At 38.3% G+C, this 25,023-nt stretch overlaps 1 protein-coding gene across 1 annotated transcript in view; it reads left to right on the top strand.

The window, feature by feature from the left end:
- Positions 1 to 25,023, top strand: part of LOC107731038 (collagen alpha-1(XXVII) chain B-like) — a 108,643-nt gene that overhangs the window by 25,175 nt on the left and 58,445 nt on the right. The window contains exons 5-7 of the mRNA XM_016542009.1: positions 13,914 to 13,967; positions 16,695 to 16,748; positions 19,083 to 19,136. Coding sequence (XP_016397495.1) covers positions 13,914 to 13,967; positions 16,695 to 16,748; positions 19,083 to 19,136 — 162 coding nt within the window. The remainder of the gene's footprint in view (positions 1 to 13,913; positions 13,968 to 16,694; positions 16,749 to 19,082; positions 19,137 to 25,023) is intronic.

Genomic DNA, 25,023 nt, shown 5'->3' with positions numbered 1-25,023 from the left:
TTATTTACAGTCAAGGACGACTAGTTACTATTTAACACTAATTACTCATATGTGGGTTTGAAACCAAGTTTATCTTGCATTTCAGATGGCCTGCACTCAAAAATTAATTTTTGCGGCTTGTTCAAATTATATGTAGATTGCAGATTCTGTGCAGTCAGTTTAAATTGTACAATATTCATTGATCATAACTGGATGTATGCACATCCACATCCAGAGCAACACAGATATGTTGAAAATGTAACTACTAAATGAAAATATGGTTATTTCCATATATCTTGTTGTATGTCAGAAATTGTTTGGTAAAAAGAGAAAAAATTGCTTTTAAAATGTGTAGTGAAATTATTTGTTCATACTAAAATACACATATTTTTGTTGAATAGACTTTTTTTGGTGACAAATTTGACTTAATTCCCAGTATTTAAGCTCATCGATGTCTGTCTTTGTTGCTTAGTAAGTTTGTAATTGAGAGTGAAAGAAAACTTGAGACAATGAGATATCAGTTAGTCAGTGATTCAAAGAGACTTCCCTGGGTGGAAGTCTAGATGTTTTGTGTGTAAGATACCTGCCCTGCATGGCCTATGAGACTGCCCTTTAGAGAGGCCCCTGAGGGCTGAACTGTGGGAACCCAATCTGTTGAGCTAAAGAAAGGGCTCTTTGTAACAGTCTTAATAAAGGCATTTGAAGCCTCACCGGTGCTCACCGGCTCTTAAGCTGCATAAAGTCACCACTGATAAGCTACCACTAAATATTGTAGAAACTTAATTTGCTGTAAAGTTGCTTTGCAATGATTTGAATCGTGAAAAGCACTATACAAATAAACTTGAATTGAATTGAATTAAGCTTTCCAGAGTTGCTGGTCAAGACCTTTGGGATCCAACACCATTATTCAGTGCAATAAGGTACCAATAATATTCCATGAAACAAGTGATATATAAATATTTTGTCATATTAAAAAAGTTAAAATATGAATCTCTTTTTTACAATCTAAACTTAGGAAAGTTTATAAATTGACACCAGAGGATCTGACCTATAGACACAGATGCACAGGTACTGTATGATTTCTAAAGCATCTTACTGATGGGCACAATGGTGATAAAGCAGATCCTTAGCATTCACAGGCACTTTTAAACCACAGGGGTTTCATTCTTCTTTATAATTGTATCTAATTTAAATGAAGTGAAAAATAATTTTGAACGTCTTATCATTCTTGAAAGTTGAAGCTGCATTTTTGAATGTAAAATCAGCCGTTTTTTTCTCAAGATGGTAAATGTTCAGACTCAGATAACAATTTTAGAGCCAACATTTTTCAGTCGTTTACAAACATTTACAACATCAGCAAAGTGTTTGTTAGTTTTTGAATCAAATATACTAAGTGTTGGTTTGTGCTGAAGGTAACAATACAAAAATCATAAGATCATTTTTGTCAAAACTGTATAATTTGTGGTGTGTGACATTGTGATTGTGTAAATACACTTTTGTCACATTAAAAGCACAGTGGTTAAGCCATAAATATGTCATTGCATATAAAGTAAACTTGGATGGGGGAACAAATGGTTGTCCAAAGCAAAAAATTACCTAAATTGTAAAAAATTATTCTAGTCTGGAGAAGAAAGGTATGGTAACATTAGCGAAAGTTCAACAAAATTGCCTTTAGTCAAAAGCACAGCTCACACAAAAGTCACTTTCAAACCTATACGTTTTCTGTTGGCCAGTGTGGCAAATTCGTGTGACCATATTGAGCCTGTTACAAAACCTATGTGTGGAAATCTTTCACCCTCAAACAAAATTTTGATTGCATGGATTCCGATTGAAATTACTGGATTTTGCCTGCAAAAATCTGATGAAGAGTGGTAAATGTGACCACGCCTTTAGGATGAGTCGCTTTTTATTCACGTCTTTGTAAATATGTTTCTATAAGTTGCTTTGAATAAATGTCTCTACTAAATCACTAAATAAAAAAGTATTGCAGAAATAGCTTGCTTTCCATGAAAATTGACAATATAACTTTTTATAATAGAACTTTGAAAAGTAAAGTTCTCCAACGCTGCTCAAGACATGTTGAATAGTTAAAAACATCAACTAGCTGCAAAAAAATATATGATAAATGTGAGGGTCAGAGGTCATGGAGAATTTCCTGTCAGTGAACACATACTTTCACATCACCAATTAATCCAGGGCATTATACTAGCAAATTAAATCATCTGAGAACAATGATCAAGCATTTTGTGTCACAGTTTTTTCTATTATCAGAATTTGCATTCTTGTGTTAGCTTCTTTTCAAACACTTTTTTTTTTGTTCTGGTGCCTTGTCATTTCCTTATGGCCACATGGGCATTTTGTCTAGTAATTGTTTTTGAAAACAAAAAAGCAATTTCCGACAATTTCCATACTTCTTTAGTGACTATGCCAAGTATGGTAGTGTTTATGTAGTAATATATCCTTCAGGTCTCTCACAACTGCACAGAACTGTAAACCATTCCCTTCTGTGTCACCATGTGCTGGGTCATGTGGTCTGTCAGGGTAGTCTGGTGTGAATCAAAGCCTCATAGATGACAGACATGAGTGCTGGACGTACTGTATCCACTCAGTAAAATTCTCTGAAGTACAATTTGTCCCTCTCGCTTTGCACCTCCATTGACGTTGGCACTGCTCAGGCTGTCTTTGATTCCGTTGTTTACAACACAACACTAAAAAGTTCACTTTTAAACGTAGTTTATCTTGGTCAAGAGGCTAGACCAGAAAGATATTCCCTCAAGTGCACTGGTAAACATTAGCAGAGGCCTCCTTTGAGCCAGGTCAGGGAACCCCGCCATAAGTCAGCCATTCTCAAATATATGAGGCGGAAAGTGACAACCCCCAAGCGCGTCTGCCCACACGAGTGCCTGCTGGAGATCTGAAAGTGAGCAGGAGAGATTAGCCAATATGTAATTTGATAGGCTTTCTTGATACCCCTTTCTCACTCTCCTCTGATCACTAACCATGGCCACATGTGGAAAACCTGACCAAACATAAAAAAACGAGGTGGAAATCTGTACATGAGCTTCTTGTAAGTATCTCCATATGGCCAGATTGTGTGTACTCAGCAGGAAGGGCGATGAATAAGAGCCCCACTCATAGCTAACCCCAGGTGGATCATATATAAATAATAGCGCTGCCTTGACAAGTAGGCTTAGCGTTGCCTCTCAGCTTTTAGTCTTTGAGTCTCACTGTTGCGTGTTATTTTCTCTACAATGTGAATAACTTCCCTGGTGGTTGTCACCTATCACTCAAAAAAAATTGTAAAAACATTTTTAAATATAAGATTAATATATTTGAATTCCATGTAAAATTTTTGTCCATTTGGATCACACAGTTTTTACATAAACAAACTAATATGTGGTGCATATTTGTCAGTCATACATAAATTAAACAGGTACAATTTCTGTAATAGTAGTAAGGATGGGCGATAAAACAATAATGATAATTATCACGATATAATTTTCCTTGATAATACAAGAACAAGCGTTCGATAAATGTTCGATATAATGTTTATGCACTAAAAGCAGAATGAAAGAGTGCTACTCATTTGAACCAAACCACACGGACCAATTATCCGCTCGGCTCAAAGTTCAAACGGCAGCGCAGCGCAAGCTTACCAGAGATTGCCTTATTATTGGTAGATCCGAGGGTCTGTAGTACCTACCATTGGAAAAAGCATAACCGCTAACTTGGATCACGTGAGGCACCTCAGCCAATCATGCAATGGCCTTTTGTCTCCTTCCTTGCGTACCACCAAAGCCACAGCGTTAGCATTAGTCGTTATGCTTTTTTGGCTAAAGGTTGCAGGCTTGCCTTCCAGTGGCTTTGAGCTTACTAGAGCAGATGCGTTTACTCGCTGATAAGTCTCGGTCACGCGACCACTAAACAGCGCTGTGAGATCCAGTGTGAAGCGCTTGAATTCAGCAAAGAACACAAATGACTCTATGATTTAAACTAGTTTAAATCCAGATGAAACAGTAGATCATTTACCATGGATTTACTGTAGTAACACTAACTGCAGTCACCCAGCATGCAAAGCCTATACCGGCGGAATGAGTGAATGAAACCAATCAAGGTTCACTGGTCAGGAAGGCAGTGCAGCAACGCATTGTGGAGTACGTAGAGCAGGCTGGAGTACTGAGGAGAGCCTTGTTTATCCACTGCAGCCAAAGAAGTTACCAATCGTAACACTTGTCATGCCATTGGACTCTAACTTTAGCGCCTGAGGGGGTGGGGTTGCCCTAGCGCAACAGCTTCTCCACCAAAATCTCTTTCACGGGCAGGTCTTGTGCATCTCCCTCACAATCCTGCTTCTTCATCTTTCTTCAAGTCCTTCTTCAAGTCTTTCTTCAAGTCCTGCAGCAATGGGGGTGGGCAAAGCGACAGGTGGCAGTTACCACTGGCAGTTGTAGCTTGGAACCCACACGCAGGCGGCCTGTGGACCATTGGTCACTCTTCCTTGCACCCAGGGCACCATGGAAGTTCGGCAGCATTCCAGGCGACTGAGCAGCCCTTTTTAGGGATAGCACTGCTCACCCGGATTGGGAGGGGACTAGAAAAGGTGTCCCAAAAATTGTCTGCCTTACCAGAAAACTGGCCAGCAGACCGCGGCTGGCAGTTTAACCCTAGTTTGGTTGAACAAATAATTGACAATATAAAAAACTCATTATTGGCACATGGAATGTGCATACTCTGGTGGACAGTGACAATACACTCAGACCCCAGAGAAGGACAGCACTTATAGCCAGGGAACTTGCTCGGTATAACATTGATATTACTGCTGGAAGGGGAAGGCGAACAATGAGGACAGAATCCATGGGGTTGGACTGGCCATTCGGACCAAGCTCCTTCAACTTCTGAGCTGAGCTGAGTGTTGGACATACCACAGATTGATCAGGTCTTTACTCAAATTGCACATTGTACCATCCCATCGAAAGAAGCCTAAGCTTAATATAGCTAGCAGTAGCGGCTCCTGACCGTAAATTTAGGTGGGGCAGATTCTGGGTCGTAGCACTAATATATGAAAAACATTTTGTAAACTTTATAGTCTAATCTCTGAACACATGCAGACAAAGTTTTGGCAGAGATGTCCTTGCGTTATCCTGTGGATTGCGCGCTAATGTTGATTGACAGGCTCGGAGAACAGCAAAAAATGCTGTATTATAATTGCCTTAATATAGCATTTATCACCTCCAAATGTTGATTTAGAATCTTACAAGTTGTGGAGCAATTCGGGTGAGGAAGGACGATCATATGTCTATTCTCAGAATAATAATAAAACAAACACAATAGAACCATATAAAGGCTATTCATGTGAGCACATTTAAACTAAAAGGATTTATGCTTTGCTAATTTGATCCACTACTCCACACAGAAAACAAACAAACATGCCAATTAGTTACTGACCTGTTGCAGACATATAGCTGAAGCGGATTGATATCGTCTTGGTGGAGCGAGGTTCACGTAAGGTAACGTGAAAATAAGCGGGGCAGTCTCAAATCTGCCCCAATGGCTCTCAATTAGAGCGCGCTGCAGTTCCCCTTTTCACCACAGATTTACGTTGCAAAATTGTGGGGTGCTGTTGAGCTCGGGAGGTCTCAGGCACTGTCTGCCCTACTTAGTATCATGTATACATGCCTGCTAAAGCCATGCGCGGGATTTTGATATATACTGCTTACTTTACGACTTAAAATAGTATCGAAAATCTGAAAAAATATTTTTTTGCAGAATGCTGAACACATTTACAATTTGTTATTGATTCAGTTTATATAGAGATCTATGTTGTGGATGAATATTTTGGTGGGGCTCTGCCCCACCTGCCCATATAGACGAGCCGTGCCTGATAGCTAGGTACAATCTTGCCAAGTTAAAAAATTCCGTTGTAAAAAACGATACCAACAACACACCTCAATGATGTTCTGGCTGCTCATGGCCCACTGACTGGAGATCCAACTGAGAAGTGGAACCAGTTCAAGCAGATGGTGAGCAAGTCAGCAAAATAAACCCTTGGCTTCCAGAAGCGAGTCCACCAAGACTGGTTCTACGTGAACAATGATGAATCAAGAGGCTGATGGAGTAAAAACGCAAGGCATATGTTGAGTGGCAAAATGACCTCAACTCCAAAGCAAAGAAAGACTGCTTCATACACCTACATAGAAAGACCTAGAAAGAGCTCTGTGCAATGAAGGATAGCTTTTGGGACTGCAAGGTTGAAGAAATTCAAGGGTTTACACATTCCAACAATTCCAATAAATCCTTCAGCGCACTGATCTACGGCCCATCAAGACCAAGCATTACACCACCACTTTCTGTAGATGGCAACACCCTTCTGAAAGATAAGGCAAGCATTATCAACCGATGGACAGAACATTACTCTGACTTGCTCAATAGGCCCCCCACAGTTGCCCCCTTGGCATTGGATTCCACACTGAACAGTTTACACTGAACAACCTTGACCTACCCCCAAATATGGAGGACATAAGGAAGGCAATTAGTCAGACTAGCAGTGGCAAAGCAGCAAAGAGGAAATCATGCCACAAGAATTCAAAGACGTCACAGTGGTATCCATCTTTAAGAAAAAGGGCAGCAAGGCTGACTGTGGCAATTACAGAGGTATCTCACTTCTGTCAGTTGCCGGTACGATTCTTGCAAGAATCATCCTCAACAGGCTGATCGACTCTCAGAATCGCATCTCAGAAAAGTCCCTGCCAGAGGCTCAGTGTGGATTCAGACCTGGCCATAGCACTGTCGGCATGATCTTCAGAGTCTGGCAGATCCAGGAAAAATGTATTGAGCAGCATATGGATCTCTATTAGGGATGTGCGATTAATCAAAAATTTTTTGTATACGCACTGCAGACGGAGTACGTGTGAACTTGGCGCAACAAATCTAGTTCAACAATTGAGGGAACGCCACAAAGAGCTCTATGACCAATGCATGGCAAAAAAAATCCATGGACACGGGATTTTTATTTTATTTTTTTCTGCCATATGTCTATTCTAGAGACATTTTGTTACACCTTTACTTAGTGATTATTTTGCCTTATGTCTGTTCTAGAGACATGTTACAGCTTTTTGATAAAGCTCTAATTGGTTTTCTTTTGGAAATATGTTTCAAATTCACACTGAATGCATCTATGACTGTAAAGCATGTCTGTGTGTGTTAAAAATCGTGGTTAAAATCGAAATCGCAAAATTTATCAAAAAAATCGCGATAGTTTTTTTTTTACATATCGCACAGCCCTAATCTCTATGCCATCTTCATTTACCTAACAAAGGCCTTTGACACCTTGAATAGAGACTTTCAAGACACTTTCTTAGACACTTTGGATAATTCTCGCAAAGTTTGGGTGCCCCAGAAAGTTCTCAAACCTGATCCACTTTTTCCATGATATGATGAAGGGCCTTGTACTCTTAAATTTGGATGTTTCACTTACGCTTGACATTTCAAATGAGGTGAAACAAGGATGTGTGCTTGCTCCTATTCTCTTCAACTTGTTCTTCACCTGCATCCTGGCACATGCTCTACAAGGAATTGAAAGAGGTGTGTACTTGCGATATAGACTAGATGGCTCCCTCTTCGATTTCCGAAGACTAAATGCCAAATCCAAGATGACTGGACGGCTTATCCATGATTACCTTTTTACCGATGATTACGCTCTTATGGCACACTCAGAGTCTGATCTCTATTTGATAGATTTGTAGAAGCCAAACATCTCTTTGGGCTCACCATCAGTCTTAGCAAAAGCTAGGTCTTATTCCAACCTGCTCCTGGCTCCAGAGCCCCTTTACCTATAATTACCATAGAGGGAAAAGAAGACAAGGTTCACTAGACAAATCCCTTGGTAGCCTGCGCATAAGAGTCCTGAACCACAGGAACATCAAGCTGGCTACTAAGATCAAGGTGTACAAGGCAGTTGTGCTCACCAGTCTTCTTTAGCTGTGAAACCTGGATTCTGTACAGCAGTGGTCGTCGACACGTCGACTGCAATTGACAGGTAGATTTTTATCACTGTCCCAGTAGCTCCCAAAAAGAACAGAAAAATAAGTACAAAATACATTACATTTCTCCAGTCTTTGTACTATTTTTTTGTACTTATTTTTCTGTTATTTTCGGGAGCTACTGGGACAGGGATAAAGAAAAATACATCATGCCTGAGTTTGTAAACAGGACGTTAACAGAGGCCAGAGATACTGAAGAAGGATGCAAAGAGGAGAAAATACTGCAGCAGACAGAGCAAGCTCACCGTTCACAATGCTCAAAATGTAGGAAGAAAATAGAAATGTTGAATTGGGGGTGAGGGGTTAAATTAATGTATCACTGAAGGGAATTGACTTCGATGGCAATGGCATTTTCTTCTCTTACCTCTGTATAAAATAATATTAAATGCACTGTCCTGCTTTGTTTACAGTGATAACCAAGGAAACGCTATATCACTTCTGTTCCATAAGCACCACCTGCTGTCAGAGAGTGAATTTGCGTCTCATTCAACTCGTCTGCTACAGATATTTTGGTTTAAGGCCACTTTGCTTGTTATAGAGCAAATAAACAATAAATATATTTGCTAAAAAAAAAAGGAATCTGAATCGGCCATGAAAAATCACGATCGGTGCATCAATAATTAAAATACTAAATTACAGGCCTCAAATTGGAAGGACAATCTAGTTGTCTTTTTCTAATAATTCTTCAATAGGTAGATCGTGTCTTTCATAAAGGCTGAGGTCAGGGATCTGGGGCTTAAAAAGGTTGGGGACTGCTGTACAGAAAGCACCTGAAACAGCTTGAGCAATTCCATCAGAGGTCTCTAAGGTCAATTATGTGCATCAAATGGCAGGACAGAGTGACAGATCTAGAGATTCAGTTCCCACATCCCACGCCAGATTCTTTACGGAACATTGTCTTAGGGCCACAGGAGTCGCCGTCGTCCAAAAAAAACGTTACAAAGACTGTATCAGAAATAGTCTAAAGTATGTTGAATTCCCTGTGGCAGATCTGGAATCCAGAGCCAAGGACAGAGCCGGCTGTCATGCAGCAACCAACCAGGCTTACAGAAGTTTGAAGACTGTCAGCGAGAGCCAGCTATGGCTGCTAGGCAACGCAGGAAATATCCCACAACTGTTCCACCGACAGCGTCCTTTCCATGCCCTCACTGTCTCAGAGTGTGCGCATCCAGAATAGGTCTATTTAGTTACACCCATTCACAAAAGAGGAAGATTTCACAAAAAGTGACGTCGAGTCAAGTCACCTTTATTTGTATAGTGCTTTATACAATACTGATTGTGTCAAAGCAGCTTTACAGTGTCAAACAGGAAAATAGCTTGTCAATAATGCAAGATGATCTACATCATCGTAGATCGATAGTCAACCAAGATTTAGATTACTGTTTTTCATACAAATATCTATAAACCATATAGTTACATTTTACCATGGTATTGAGGTGCTATATGTGTGTTTTTAACTGCGGTTATCATGATCTAAATGTATGCTACTATGGAAGACCAATGGTTATTAAAAAAAAAAGTCGAATAATTAAATTTCACCAGATACAAAAATGAAGTTGTTAAAATTTTTACAGGTGTTACTGTTTTTGATAATGAACATAAATTTACATCTGCATCCTAACTCAAGCTACCTCCACTGTCAACTCAAGCTACTGTCAAATGTGCATTTCTACTAGACCAAAAATGTAATATTATTAATGTAATTATAATTAATATATTATATATGTGCTGAAGATAAGCGTCATCAAAGTCAGGCAACACAAAGCTGTTTCATGATTTGAAACAATATCAATCTTACACATTTTATCTCCCCAACAGATTAATTTGAAATAAGTTTATAAAGCATGTTGGCTATTCCCAATTCAGAAGACCACACACACAGCCTGTGTCTGTGAATGCTTCTCATACTCGTCTACTTTTGTAAGATTAAGACCATTGTACCACTCGCCCTGAAACTATTCAAATGAAACCAAACATGACTGTAAATCTTATTTGCATTCATATAGAACATTATACGATTGACCATTCTGAGTGTGCTGGGTGAAGAGACGGATGGGTGCGGGGAAGGAAGGGGATGAGGAAAAACCCAATGCATATGTGAGAGACGTTTTCCCACATTTTCTCTCAGTGAGATGCGGAAACAGATGTCTGTATGTTAATGCACTGTGTGTGTATTGTCTGTCTCAGAAGATCAAAGTATCTGAGTTTCTTTTATCCTTACAACTCATTAGAACATGCAGAAACTAAGAAATAATTTTTATTAAGGTATTTATTTTGTTAAGGAAAGATGACTGGAAAAGTGTAAAGAATTTAAAAACTTTAAGTGTTTGTCATTTTCTGACCATAAAGAGTGCTTAAAACCACAATTACTGTAACGGTCTGGTTTCTACAAACTTCACTTAGGAGCAAAAATCTGCCTTTAAACTTGTAAGAAATTAAGATTTGAAACTTATTGTGATAATTATTGATATCAACTTATATGAAAAATGTTATCATGATAATTAAGTAGTAGTAATAAACTGAATGTGGTTTAAATGCACAATAACCAGGTTTATATATTTATCATCAATAAATCCCATTTCTTTCACACATTTTAACTAACTGAATATTGCATGTTCCACAGCTAGCCATATTTTAACCATGTTTGTATTTTGAATAAAACTGAATAAATGCAACTGATATCACACTGAACAGATTTGTGCTATTTCTAAGCAATTTGAATACAGCAATTCTGAAAATATTACTTTAAATAAATTCAAATATATGCAAATAGTTTTTTAATAAACAATGCCATGACTTTTTTGAGTGCATTAACCTTGCCTGTTTCTTACCTGTTTAATTTATGTATGACTGATAAATGTGCATCACATTAAATTTATGTTAATACTGTGGAATCCAAATGGATGGATTTTTTATTTTTTACATGCAATTCAAATACATAAATATTTAAAGTAGTAGTTCACCCAAAATTGAAAATTTGTTAAAATTTACTCACCCTCAGGTCATCCAAGATGTAGATGAGTTTGTTTCTTCATCGGAACAGATTTGAAGAAATTTAGCATTACATCACTTGCTCACCTCCTCACTTACTGGATCCTCTGCAGTGAATGGGTGCCGTCAGAATAAGAACCCAAACAACAGGGAAAAAAACAAAAAAAAAACATGACAATAATCCACAGGTAAAGCGCACGACTCCAGTCCTAAAGAAACAAACTCATCTACATCTTGGATGGCCTTTGAGTAAGTACATTTTCAGCAAATTTTCATTTTTGGGTGAACTGTACCTTTAATTTAGAGCTAATTATTTTTTAATTGTATCTAATAAGATCCCAGGATATATGCTGCAATAAATTTACACATTATGAAACATGGAACAAACAGTTGAGCGGTCTTTCAGCACAAAAACTGACCAGTGATCCAATCCACAGGTAAAGCGCACGACTCCAGTCCTAAAGAAACAAACTCATCTACATCTTGGATGGCCTTTGAGTAAGTACATTTTCAGCAAATTTTCATTTTTGGGTGAACTGTACCTTTAATTTAGAGCTAATTATTTTTTAATAATATCTAATAAGATCCCAGGATATATGCTGCAATAAATTTACACATTATGAAACAAACAGTTGAGCGGTCTTTCAGCACAAAAACTGACCAGTGATCCATTTAAGTAGCCACTAAACGTGCTGAAATAGGACTGTGCCAGAAACTGTAAACATAATTTAATTTATGAGAGATGTTTGTGTACATTTTCTAGTGATCTTGGCTGCAGTAATTTATCAAATGATGATTAAACAATAGAGAAGGGTTATAACCAGCATAAAAAGGATGTATAAAGACATGAAATTGTCACGTGTATGCTCCTGTTGAGTTCCTGTTTTCCTTATTTTTGGTCCTTCCAGTTCTCCTTATTTTTGGTCCTTCCAGTTCCTTTTCACATTATTAGTATCACCTGTTCCTTGTTATTAGTTATCCCCATCACCTGTCTGCCCCTCGTTATCTACCCTATTTAGTTCTAGCCCGTTCTATTCTCCCTTGTCTGGAATTGTATGTTGATGTCTTTGCCTCGCTCCGTGCTCTTCACACTACCACCGACCGTGACAGAAATGTAGTCAAGCATACTTTCTGCATTTTCTGGATCCTAACAGTGGAATGACACTGTACACTCCCACTAATGTATGCCAGATTGTAGTCTGCTTGCATCCTCCACAGCTTACTTCAGATAAGGAATTGAATCATGCAAACTACGATGAGCACATATTTTACTTACCTGATTTGCATAATTAATTTAGTCAGTCGGGTGCTAAAACAATGCAGAAAGTATGTGCAAATAAGCAACATCACCAAGCACGAATCATTACCTCCCACCCTCCCAGTGTTTGTTCCCTGTCAGTATGGTCTTTAGTTTCATTTAGCACATATTAACCTCCAAAGTGACGGCCAGTTGGATTGTGGCTTTTGCAGTTTGTTGTTTAAGATCACATTTATTTTGTCTGCTTTACTAACAGAGTGTATAAATCAGTGTCTAGGGAGCTTTCTTACATTCTCTCTACTCAAACCCCCTGGTCGCTGCATGGAAAAGTGAGCTAATGAAGAAAATCATGTCCATATGGTATATGCCAAAAGCATATGCCAGAAGTACCCTTTAAAACACAACACTTTCTTTTTAAGTAGAGGGCAATTTTCCGAATGCATGCCTTGGGCAAACTTTGCTACTTACATACAGCACTTAGAGGGCCAGAATAATGAAAAATGTATGAGGTTTTCAAACATTTCTCCATTCCCAAAATTTGACTAAGCTGCTTCCCTCAGATTCTGACAGGTTTGGCGACTTTAAGGGACTAAAGCAAATGTTCTGATTCTTGTTTAAAAATATTTTCCAGTGTCGGGGGTAAAGGTGGGGGGCTGAGAGGTCCTGAACCACTGTAAGAATTAAGGAATCCACTGAAAATCGTTATTTATTGCCCTGACATAATATTTCTTTCTTTCTTTCTTTTCTGCACTCATTCTTTCCAGGTTTCTGTCTGAAATGTATAAAAGTGTCTAAGAGCACCATACATAGTTTTGTGAGGCATTTACAGAAAGGGACTGCCACTGCTTTAGGGTCAAGTTAATCAAGTCGGTGAAATTGCTATCCTAAATGCAACCAGATTCTGATTCTGTTTATACATGCACTGGCATAGAGATACAATTTTATCTGATCTGTTAAAAAAGAATACATTAATTTATCCTTTCACTTGAACTCATGGAGATTTGGGAGAGAAACAATTTGAGCAAAATGTCTCACCACATAGAAGAAAAAAACTTTCAGGCTTCCAAACTAAATGTCTGACAATTTAATTTCCACTAAGGAAAAGTAGTTTGAAGACGGATCAGTTTTGTGAAATAAATGAACTTTTCCACGACATTCTAATTTATTGAGATGCACCTGTATTCTTTAATAGGCGGTTTGTCTTTGATTTAATTAGATTATGTCGCTTACATCACTGAGAGTCAAATTATTGTTTTATAATTTGATTTAAATCATGTTGCTGTTCCTAACTGGGGAGCGACTCATTTTACCTGCCAAAGTAAATTTTTACTCACATTGGCACTTTATGAGTGTTAATTTGGGACCCTGATAGCAGCTATTAAACTGACAGAAGTAATGGTCATGTGCTTCTAAAACAGTCTGGTACACGAGTGTTCATTTCACAGACTCTTTCTCTCTCTCTCTCTCTCTCTCTCTCTGTACATTCTCTTTTATGCCCCTCTCCTTTCCTTTCTTGTCTTTTTATTGGCCATTTATTGTTTGGAAAAAAGAAAAAAAACAATAATGTGGGTCAAGGCTTGTGACACAGCACAGTAACTATGGAGGAGACAGCACACAAATACAAGTGAACATGTGTTGTTTTGTAGGGTCCCCCTGGTCCACATGGAAATCCAGGCCGCCCAGGGACCCCCGGATCCAAGGTTTGTACCATTGAATACAGTGTTGTGATGCTTTTGTGGATGCTACTAAACTAGTGTGTTTGTTGGAACTATTTTTTTTCGTTTAGTGTAGTTTAGTGTAGTTTTTTTACATTGATCAGTAGTGTGTTTCCCATACAATGATGTTACTCGCTGCTTAACCACCATAGTATGATGCATCGCTGTACAACCTAACTAGTCATTACTATTTTCCGAACATATCTCCGTTGTTTGAACCACGTTGGTTCAACAATATAGGACAATCGTTAATGATATCACGCACAGGTAGTGGAGTAATAACTTCTACTAATTCATCGATTTGAGATCTCTGAGATGCTGCTGTAATGAACATGGCAGCTAATGACTACATTATTTTCCGTTCCTTGTCATTTTGCTTAATTTGATGTTTGATTCATCGCGGGTTCCCTCTTGCGTCATACTGCGGAGTTCCCTTACACATTTACGCATATGCACACTCTTCAAAAATGTGCTTATTGAGGACATATATAAGCTATAGAGACAGAAATGGATATATATTTAAATGGAATGTAAGATATAGATTGTACTGTATGTTAGCTTGCTTACAGTGCCTAAGAGCATAATTTATTTAAGTCCATATGTCTTACTAACAAGAAACTGTAGTTCCCATTCAGTCAGTCACGTTCGACGTTACGTCAGTTGTGACTGACGAATTGGGATCTCGCCCGAGAGCCCAATCACCTTCGAGTGTAAACTAAACAAGCCAATGACAGTTGGTGTGCGTGTTTCGCCACGCGCACCCCGCCCCGCAGCGCGGGTATAAAAGGAGAGCGCGTAAACACCATCACGTCAGCTAGAGCCCCGTCTACCAGACACGCTTACAGGCTGAAGTGGAACCTGTTCGTCGATTGGTGCTCTTCCCGCCGGGAAGACCCCCGTAGATGCCAGATCGGAGTCGTGCTTTCTTTCCTGCAGGATGGGTTGGAGCGAAGGCTGTCTCCCTCCACCCTCAAAGTGTATGTTGCCGCCATTGCCGCACATCACGAGGCAGTAGACGGTAAGTCTCTGGGGAAGCACGACTTGGTCATCAGGTTTCTCAGAGGGGCAAGGAGGCTGAATCCTCCACGCCCTCACCTGTTACCCTCTTGGTCCTCTCCTTTTATACCCGCGCTGCGGGGCGGGGTGCGCGTGGCGAAACACGCACGCCAACTGTCATTGGCTTGTTTAGTTTACACTCGAAGGTGATTGGGCTCTTGGGCGAGATCCCAATTCATCAGTCACGACTGACGTAACGTCTCCGTTCCCTCCTTCAGGGAACGAGGGTTACACAAGTAACCGAGACGTTCTAACTACGTATAAGTTTGCGATGCTGTTTGCAAATGTTCCTTTGAACTATGGTTTCGGGAACACCGAATCGATGAACTATGTTAGTAACGACAGAACTTGCGACCATAGTTGGCTAACGATGCTTTTGGGAAACGTACCCCATTATGTTTGGACATACCATAACAAAAAACTGTGCTCATAAAATGCAAGTCTTGAACTTATTAGTGAGCAGATTTAAAGGGGATCATTAAACATGTGCATGAGCTTTGATCTAATCAATGGCTTCTAATTATAAGCCATATGTGCTTTAAGTAGCACTTTAATAGGTGATTGGGTATTTTTACAACAGTGATATCACAAGGTAGACTATTATTTTATAATACCTAGAAAGACAGCAGTAAAAACATGCTACTATTACTTCAGTACTACAATAAAACACTACACTGGCTACTTTGGGGCCCAATAGAAAACTAACACTTCATTGCAATATGTTTGTTGTTGGCTTCCTAGCAGATTTTTCTCTCTATGTATTCAAATAGCAGTAAATTTGCTATTCATTGAGCAGTAAATCATCAAATGATGGATAAGACCATTATAACTGCCATGTATCCAGACACATGGTGTAGACAAGCACACTTTTGGCTTTACAGAGCCAATTTTGGTGTCTGAATTGCAGTGTTGGAGTGAAGTTTTACATTCACTGCAAAGTACGAGCCTGGTGAATCCTTCACAACTGAACTCAAAACCTGCAAGATTATGCCATGCAAACTGCATTTAGCACAGATTTATGGGCATGTTTGCACTCTTACCTGATTTGCATAATAACTTTTGTGAAACAGCCACAAAAACAATGCCAGAAGCATTGTCAAAAAAAAACAAACAAAAAAAAAACACGGCGATTAACAGCTTAGATTAATTTGAAAAAATATGCTACCACTTGTACATGTGTTTGAATCACAGCCATAAAGCATGGCTTCATCCCATTGCCTGAAAAGGCAAAAGAATGTGGTGTGTGAACCCCAGTGTCATTGCAGAGACTTACTGTAAACTTATTCTCACTAGTGTACATGGGTCACTCTCTTGCGTAAACAACACTCCTTTCCTTTGCAAGCCTTCATTACTCTTATCCATGTAGACTATATATAAAAATTAGGAGAGGAATCCTGTTACAGTATTTGAGAGCAGGGGTCACAATAACTCCTCAGTAACCTCCTCATTTCCTGTGTGATGTATACATGAGTCAAAACAAGAGTGAGTCACTGTAGGTAGTTTGAAAAGTCTTTTCATTTAAAAGCATTTTAAAATAGCATACTCTGTTTACCTTTTATGAAAGCTTTGTATCTAAACATACCTCATTGTAAAATTTTACATTTTTCCACGAGTATAGTTGCATGAGATCAGTTGTTTGTTCTCTGTGTGTTACAGGGAAAAAAGGGAGACCCTGGAATCTCACCTGGCAGAGCACTAAATGGAATAAAGGTATGCGTTACCATACCCTCCCTTATTAATTATTTAAATACAGTATGTTATTTATTACATATTGTTACTGTATTATTCACCATCATGTGCTTTAGCTTATGTCTGTTTTTAAGTGGTTGCAAAAAGTATATTGTGCACTTGCAAACATTTTTTTTTTCATACTTAAAATGATGCAAGTTCTTGCATTAATCAGCACACTGATTCCTGAGAATAAAAACAAAAACAGCAGCAGGCAAGGTTATGGGACATGCTAAAGAAAAACTGAAATGTGAATATGTACAATACCGTTCAAAAGATTTGTATTGTTATGAAATGAGACTAATATGCTCACCAAGGTTGCATTTAATTGATCAAAAATAAATTTAAAAAACTATTTAAAATAGCTGTTTTGTCTTTTAATATATTTTAAAATGTAATTTATTCCTGTGATGGCAAAGCTGAATTTTCAGCAGCAATTACTCCAGTCTTCAGTGTCACATGATCCTTCAGAAATCATTCTAATATGATGATTTGCTGCTCAAGAAAAGACAAAATTGGGTGCTCAGTTGTGCTGTTTAATATTTTTGTGGAAAGAATGATTTTTCATAATTCTTTGATGAATAGAAGTTCAAAAGAACAGCATTTATTAGGATATTTTGTAACATTATTAATGCCTTTACTGTATTTTGCTCATGCATCCTTGAACGCATCCTTGCTGACTAAAAATTTGTATTTCTTTACTGACCCTAATCGTTTGAATGGTAGTGTTTTTTTATGGCCTGACATACGTTTTTTTTTTCTTCAACACTGTTCTGTATAGTTTAGTTCCAACCCTGCTCCTACACAAATACCATGTAGTTTTCAAATAAGCCTGAAGGGCTTGATTAGATGGATCAGGTGTGTTTAATTAGAGCTGAAACAAAATTCTACAGGGCTGTGGCCTTCGAAGGAACTGAGTTTTGCAGCCCTGCCTTAAAGCCTGGGACACACTTGGCGATTTTCAAAACTTAACCGAAGACCCAAGACTTAAGGCCAAAGTATACTTCGTTTTTTACACATACGCCAGGGTCCGCATACAGTGCGTGTGACTCAAATTTCGCCACCAAAATAGTACACGCACCGTCCGACTTTGTACGCACAGGTCGCATATGTGCATTGACTTGGTTTTGCACTAACACTAAACAGTTGTTCCACAAGGTGGCAACACTGGCCCGGGCCATTTTTTTTTTTTTCACAGTAGAAAATTAAACTAAAGTGATGGAACAACAACAACAATAAAATAGCAGAGACGGCAACAACAACAGATGGCCGCATTGAAAAGCGCTTTTGTGAGAGGGTTATGAGAGACTCAACTTTAGTTTAAAGCAGTACAAAGACATTTTTATCAGTCATAACTGCTGAAGAAAAATACAGCAGACGCTGGACAAAGATGAAGCTTTCTAGAGGGCATGTGTCGACCGCCTGCGTTTGCACACGCTTTCAATATACTTTGAAAGGCTACGCGTTCGACTGTACACATACGCTAGCGTACACGTACAAAAATGAAGTATACTTTGGGATTTAAGGACAGTGTCAATCAGCGTTTAACATTATAATCCTCTGAATGCACACACTACTACACGATTTGGCCAGACTGCGAGACCACACACTCGCCAATTGTAGTCTCATTTTCACAATGAAACAAGATCTCACAGAGATTTGTGAGATCAAGCATGACTTGCGAAGAAAAACAATTAGAGGACGATTGACGACAGCAGCTGGTTCTCCTGGCGTGAATTTTGTTTTACGGGAAGAAAAACATTGGAGAAAAAAACAATATTGCTGATCTTCTTTCTCAATACTCCACTTTCATGGCATGTTTGTGGCTGGCAAGTTTCAGCTGTAGTTTCATTGGTATCACATCAGAGGCAGCCTGATCAAGAATCATAAATATTAAAAATGTTTAAAATTTACGATTTGGGATTGTGCAGGCTCCGACGTGATCGGGAGCAGTGAAATAAGCACAATGACACCACACAATTGAGGGGTTTTTTTGGACAAAAAGTAATTTGCGACAAGCCTCGAATTGGGCCACACCACCCCCGATTGCTTGGGGGTGCATATTTGGTTCAAAATCGGGGCTTAAAATCTTCAAGTGTGTGGCCAGCCAAACACATTCAACAGATGAATCCAGAATGGGCTGATGATTCATTGATAAACCTTTTTTTTTTTTTGCCTGTTCTGTCCCAGTACTCAGGAATCAGTGTAGCATAGTAGCGAACAATTAGCATAAGTTACAATGTGTGGTGTCTCTGAATATGTCAACATTGCCAAATTTACCATATCAGAAGTAATTTTTAGTGTTCTCATTTATAGGGGGACCCTGGGGTATTAGGACTACCTGGACTACCCGGTCAAGCTGGTCGGAAGGTAAGAGTCATTCTTTGATTTCTCTAATATAGGGAGAGTCCACCAATGTCACGTCACAGAACAGATCTAAGCGTAGTTCCCAACCCAGATGTTTGGAAATGTTCAGCACACTTAATTTGCAACAGCATAGCATCATGTTTTTCCAGGAAACATTATTGCTTTATCAGCCCGATGCTAAAGTAATCCCTCACATACAGTCATACCATGGCATATTCTGGATGGTGGTACATCAGTCTAACTCAGCAAATGCGAAACAGGTTCTTGTGTCGAACTCCTCCTAAAATCAGTTGTGTGAAATGCCATTGGAAAAGGTTCTTGTAGAAGACCTCACGGAAGCTTACAGCATTTCTCCTGGTTTTCTGGAAAGAAAACCAAATTGTTTTAGACATGTCCACCTGACTTTGATGTCCTTGACGCTGCTGTGAACAGGATAGCCAGCGTATGACCTCATTGTAGTCCAATTCCAAGGGATGTCTGTGGAAAATTCCTTGTAAAATACTGCTTTTTACCTCAACGTAGTGTGTGTATTTTATTTTGAAATGTTCTTTACCTAATAGGATCAAATAGGTGTCATTATTGTACAATAAAAGAGGTAAATGGGCCCCAAATCAAGGAACTGACAGTGCTTTGGCCAGGGCAGAAGGCCTGCTTCAAAACAGTCATATTTCCAGTGAACATATACACTGTCTACACAGCTGAGATGAAATTGGCTCAGCCAGGTCCCCGTACTAACATTTTCAGCCAGTCTACTACAATCTGCTTAATGGCAAATTGCAAAGACGCCCATACTCTCTTTCTCCAAAGGGGAAAATTTGCTATTAAGCTTCTAGGAAACCTTCACACATGAAGCAGAGTGACATTTTCAATTGGGTTTAAGAATTTGGCATTCGGTACTTTGGCATACACGATTCTAAGAAGTCATTTTATGTGCTGTTGAGTAGCACATGCAGTCACACAACACAAAACAAAGAGACCCATACATGTGCGCTGTATTACATCAGCAGTTTTACATATATTCAGAATCAATGGTGTTTGTTTGAACGTTTGGATCAAGACGACTCCCTGAAACATTGTAAATTAATGGAATTACCTGGTATTTTCTTTGCCTCCATGTGTTTCCAATCACACAGCCACAGATTTAAAACAAAATATTAAAAGCTGGTGGAAAATAGTTGCAGACACTACTTGTGCTAAATTACTGCTGGCAGTGAACTAGAAAGTTATTCCATCCATGGGCCGTGGCCAGAGACAAAATCTTGTAACAGTAAAAAAAAAGAAAAATGTAATGCTCAAACCTACTGTAAAGTAACACATGTACAGTAAGTAGCAGTGACACATTTGGCCATATGAGCAGGTAACGATCAGTTGGGATTAAGTTACGCTTTTCATTTCAAAATATTGAGCCATGTACAGTCTTTCAATCCTGTCGCACTCGTGCCCTGGAGATCAACAGATGTGGACTCTGGCACGGCTGGACGTGTGCTGTAATAGGACGAGCGTAGGCTACTAACGTCTGCTTGGAGATTGTGCTGCTCCACCCCTTCTGTTTCTCACTGAGGTTCACTGGGACTCTTTTGGCAACAATCTTTTATACACCATATTTGTCAGTTGGTTCGTGTAACTATTTTATAGTCCCAAGCTGTAAACAGTGAACCATTGCACAGTGTATATATATATATATATTAGAATTTTTTCTGTGATGTGTCCTGAAGTGATTTCTGTAGAGCTGACTCCACGTCATTCATCATTACAAGCTCCAGATTCCTTTCGTCTTACTCATATTCCCATACTCAGCTGCTCTGTGCGCGGTTGCCCTTGCTTATCTAAGTTCTCAGACATAGTTGAACCAGTTTTTGTAGCAAAGCATCTAAGGAAAGCATCACTATTATTTTTGCTCGTAATCGGGGATAAGGATTTCAACCAACACCCAGGTCCCATTACTTAACATTAGTTAATGCATTAACTAACAATGAGCAATACATTTGTTATAGTATTTATTACTCTTTTGTTTATGTTAGGTCATGTTAAAACTGGTTAAAAACTGGTTAAAAACTGGTTGTTTGACCCCCTGCCCTCAGGGTGGAGGTACAGGACCATAAAAGCACACACAAACAGACTGAGAAACAGTTTCTTTCCAAGAGCTGTGACCTCTATTACACCCCTTGCACTTTCCCCCCTTAAGTTAATGACATAATTTGCACTTTATTTTGGGGTAACTGTTGTCTGTTATTTATTGTTGGTTGATTTAAGTTGTTGTTCTTCCTTTGTTTAGTTTGTAACTGAGACTCACCAGACAGAATTTCGTTGTACCTATGTACAATGACAATAAAGTAAATTGAATTGAATGAATGTTAGCCCATGTTCATTAAATAATATTAACAACATTTGATTTCAACAATGTCTTGGTAAATGCTGAAATTAACTGAATAAGATAACAATAAATGCTTTAGAAGTACTTTAATTGTTAGTTAACCAATGTTAACAATTAGAACCTTATTGTAAAGTATTATTATTTTAAAAAGTGTTATTATTTTAAAAAGCTTTTGGACACTTCTGAGCTGATCAGGCTGGGAGCCCAGCTATATCAACTAAAGACCAACTTAGTCTGGTTTAGAGGCTGATTTAAGCTGTCTCTTTTAAACATAGGATGGACTCTTTTGATGTGGTCCATTAGGTAACCACCTGGCAACCACCTAAATGCCCTAGCAACCCTATAGCAATGCACAAAAAAAAACTTAGAACACCTTAGTAGCTGCATGGCAACCATTCGCAAAATCCTAGCATCATGTTTTGCATAGAAAAGTTTATATGGGCAAACACTACTTGTGTTTATATATATAAAAACAATTTGTTCTGAAAACAGGCAAACCATAATTAAACTGCTACAGTACAGTGCAAGAAACATCAAAACCTGCTACTCTTCCACCATGTGCTGACATTATGTGGCATGGTTTAAGCTGAAAACCTAGCAGTATTGAAAGGAAATTTTCATAATATTTGGGTCTTTAGCCTTAGGCATTGGCTGGAAATAAATATTCGACAGGGATAAGACTGCTATAAAACATTGTTAACTTCAGGTTCTCTCAGCTAAAAATTGACTTATTTTTCTTTCCTTTATAACTGGGCTTTTGAATACACCACTTGTTTGAGCAATAGGAATATGTTCATTCAACATCAACAACCCCAGACCCTTGACCACATCTGTTACTGGATATCAGTCTAGTAGATGTCATTGGTTGTAACACCATAATTATATTAAACTTTATTCTCTGCTAATCCTTGTCACAGATTTACTGAATGAGATGGAAAAGGGGGGCAGTTTCTGCCGGGAAAAAAAATACTTTTGCTTTTACTCAGCCAGAGGTAAATGACCATTTGGGAGGAAGATGGTCCTTTGGCACAGTCTGTGAAATGGAACTAGAGCAAGCTGCGTTTTTTGGAATTGGAGGCATCCATTAATAGTTACCTGGAAGTGCATCTTTGTCTGTAATAGTTTCGTGAAGCGACACTCTCGAGTCAAGAGAGAAAAAAACTATAATTTTGTCATTTTTTTCTGTAGCTAAGGTTTACATAAGAAAAATAGTGCAAAACAGTCAGGAGGATACAGATACAGAAACTCCAACTGTCAGCTGTTTTTAAAGATGAATTAAATCAAGTTTAAATTGAGTAGCTAAGTGCTAAGCTATTTTGGCTTATTTAGTAGCCCTCAATATCAACAAAAATCACAGAATTAGATGTTAGTGATTTAAATTTATGAATCGGTTTCCCAGGGGGAAAATTTCACATCTCAGTGCTGCTGAGATATTGTGTTAAGTTTATCTGCTGCTCAACTGTATCGTCAAATGGGCTTTGTGAAGCCAGGCAGAAAAAAATGTTTTGTTTGTTGTCTGCATGAAATCTGATTTTCGCTAACCATATTTACTTGTGGCTTGAAATCTGATTAAAATCACACTGGATTTCATGTCAGATTTCATGCCGGTTGGGATACAGCACAGTGTGCCATACAGCTGTGCCCACATTCACTCATGCACACTCACTTACTAACTACTGTATGTGGCTTTCATTATGCTGTAAATTGTGAATGAATGAACAAGTGGGTGATTTTGAACACATGTACGCAAGTGTAAAATGCAGTATTTATGTAAACATTTTTATGTAAGTAAGGGAAAGTGCAGTACCTCATCAAAAGATTCTGCTGAAGTCACAATGTAACAGAAGTATCAAGATATTTTCTTCCATATTGTCACGTACATCCAAGTGAAACGGATGATTGAAAAAGATTTTTGACACCAGTATGTCTTTTTACAGGAAGATGAAAAAGGTGAATTTTCATTTTATGCCGAAAATATACACCGTAAAAAAACCTGTAAAAATAGGGAACAATGTACTGTATTAATATGAGGTAATTTTACATATTTCGTTTTTACAGGTGTTTTGCCTGTATTTTTCCACCTCATGGCATTGTGTTTTAGGGTTAGAAAGAAAAGTAAGAAAAAAGTAGTAAGAAAGAAAATAATAACAAAAAACGCTTGTCGATATGTTACTGAAGTTATTATTTTTCTTTTAAAAAAATGTAAAAATGCTTTTGCAATGTTAAAAAAACTTGAGACTGTTACGAATTGTAATTATACAAAACTATTGGTGATAACTTATGATAGTATAAAAGGTAAAATAGTGTTCCAAGTTGTTTTAATCAAATGAAAATATGACGACATAAAATACATTAGGAAAAAAGGCAAACACAGAAGGGAGGCTTTATCCTCTGAATTTGAAAGTCCACCATGCGCATACACAATCATACATGCACAGGCTAAACAATTGCTTCCTTTTATTAAGGTCCTTTTAGCTCACACATCTGGGATTTATTTGTTCTCTGTTTATGCATGGCACAAGCATAAGCACCAATGGCAAGACACATTCTCTTGTTCATTGCAATGAAGACTGGCCCTCTTTCCTTCTCTGACTCTTTAGCTCTACATTTGTGGCTTCTTTCCCTTTATGTAATATATTTCCATAGTTTAGGAGGAGGGAGGGCATTGTTCATTATCCACCACATCAGAGCACTCAGTTCCAGTGTGGAGATCACAAGCCCGTGTTGTATGCTTTTAACCTGTCTTTGATCGCTTGTGCCAAACTATGATTTGCTTTGTTTACTCAGAAGAGTCCTCACAAATTAGGTTTCTGTGAGCAGTGTTTTGTAAAGAGATTTGCCCCAGCAGGCACAGATAAACACAGAAAACTGTTGATGGAACAGTTGGCACTGGCACAGTAGCTGTGGGAAGAGTGTTTGATCTAAATCACATACAGTAGCCACAAAATCTATTTGGATACCGAAACCACACTTAAAATTAATATTGATTGATTAATATTTTTGTGAAAATGGTGAAAAATGTTTGTTTGGATTCTTTAATGAATGGAAAGTTCAAAAGAATAGCATTTATTTTAAATAGAAATGTTTTGTGACAGTAAAGATTTAACATTACCACTTTTGATCAGTTTAATGAATCCTTGCAGATTTAAAATATTATTTAAAAAACAACAGTATAAAGTGTGAGGGTGTGATTGTTACTCACTCTGGCCAATTTACATCTTATTTTAGTGAGAGCTGAACCTTGCCATAGAATTTCCATTCCTCCTCCTGAATTCTAGTCAATAGACGTTTCCGCTCTGTTATTGTAATTAGGGATGCACCGATACCACTTTTTCTAGTACTCGCCCGATACCGATACTTTTATTTTTGGTACTTGCCGATACCGAGTACCGATACCAATATTTTTATTGCATTTGTACATTTTTTAAATATTGGGTACAGTAACCAAAAGAGTATGTATAATGTTAGTTGGTTAACTTCATTTATCAAATAGATACAGTCAAACCAAAATCTATT

The sequence above is a fragment of the Sinocyclocheilus rhinocerous genome, unplaced genomic scaffold (assembly GCF_001515625.1).
Source record: "Sinocyclocheilus rhinocerous isolate Xijiao unplaced genomic scaffold, SAMN03320098_v1.1 scaffold157, whole genome shotgun sequence".
Classification (NCBI taxonomy): Eukaryota; Metazoa; Chordata; class Actinopteri; order Cypriniformes; family Cyprinidae; genus Sinocyclocheilus; species Sinocyclocheilus rhinocerous.
This window is presented reverse-complemented; position numbering and strand designations above follow the sequence as displayed.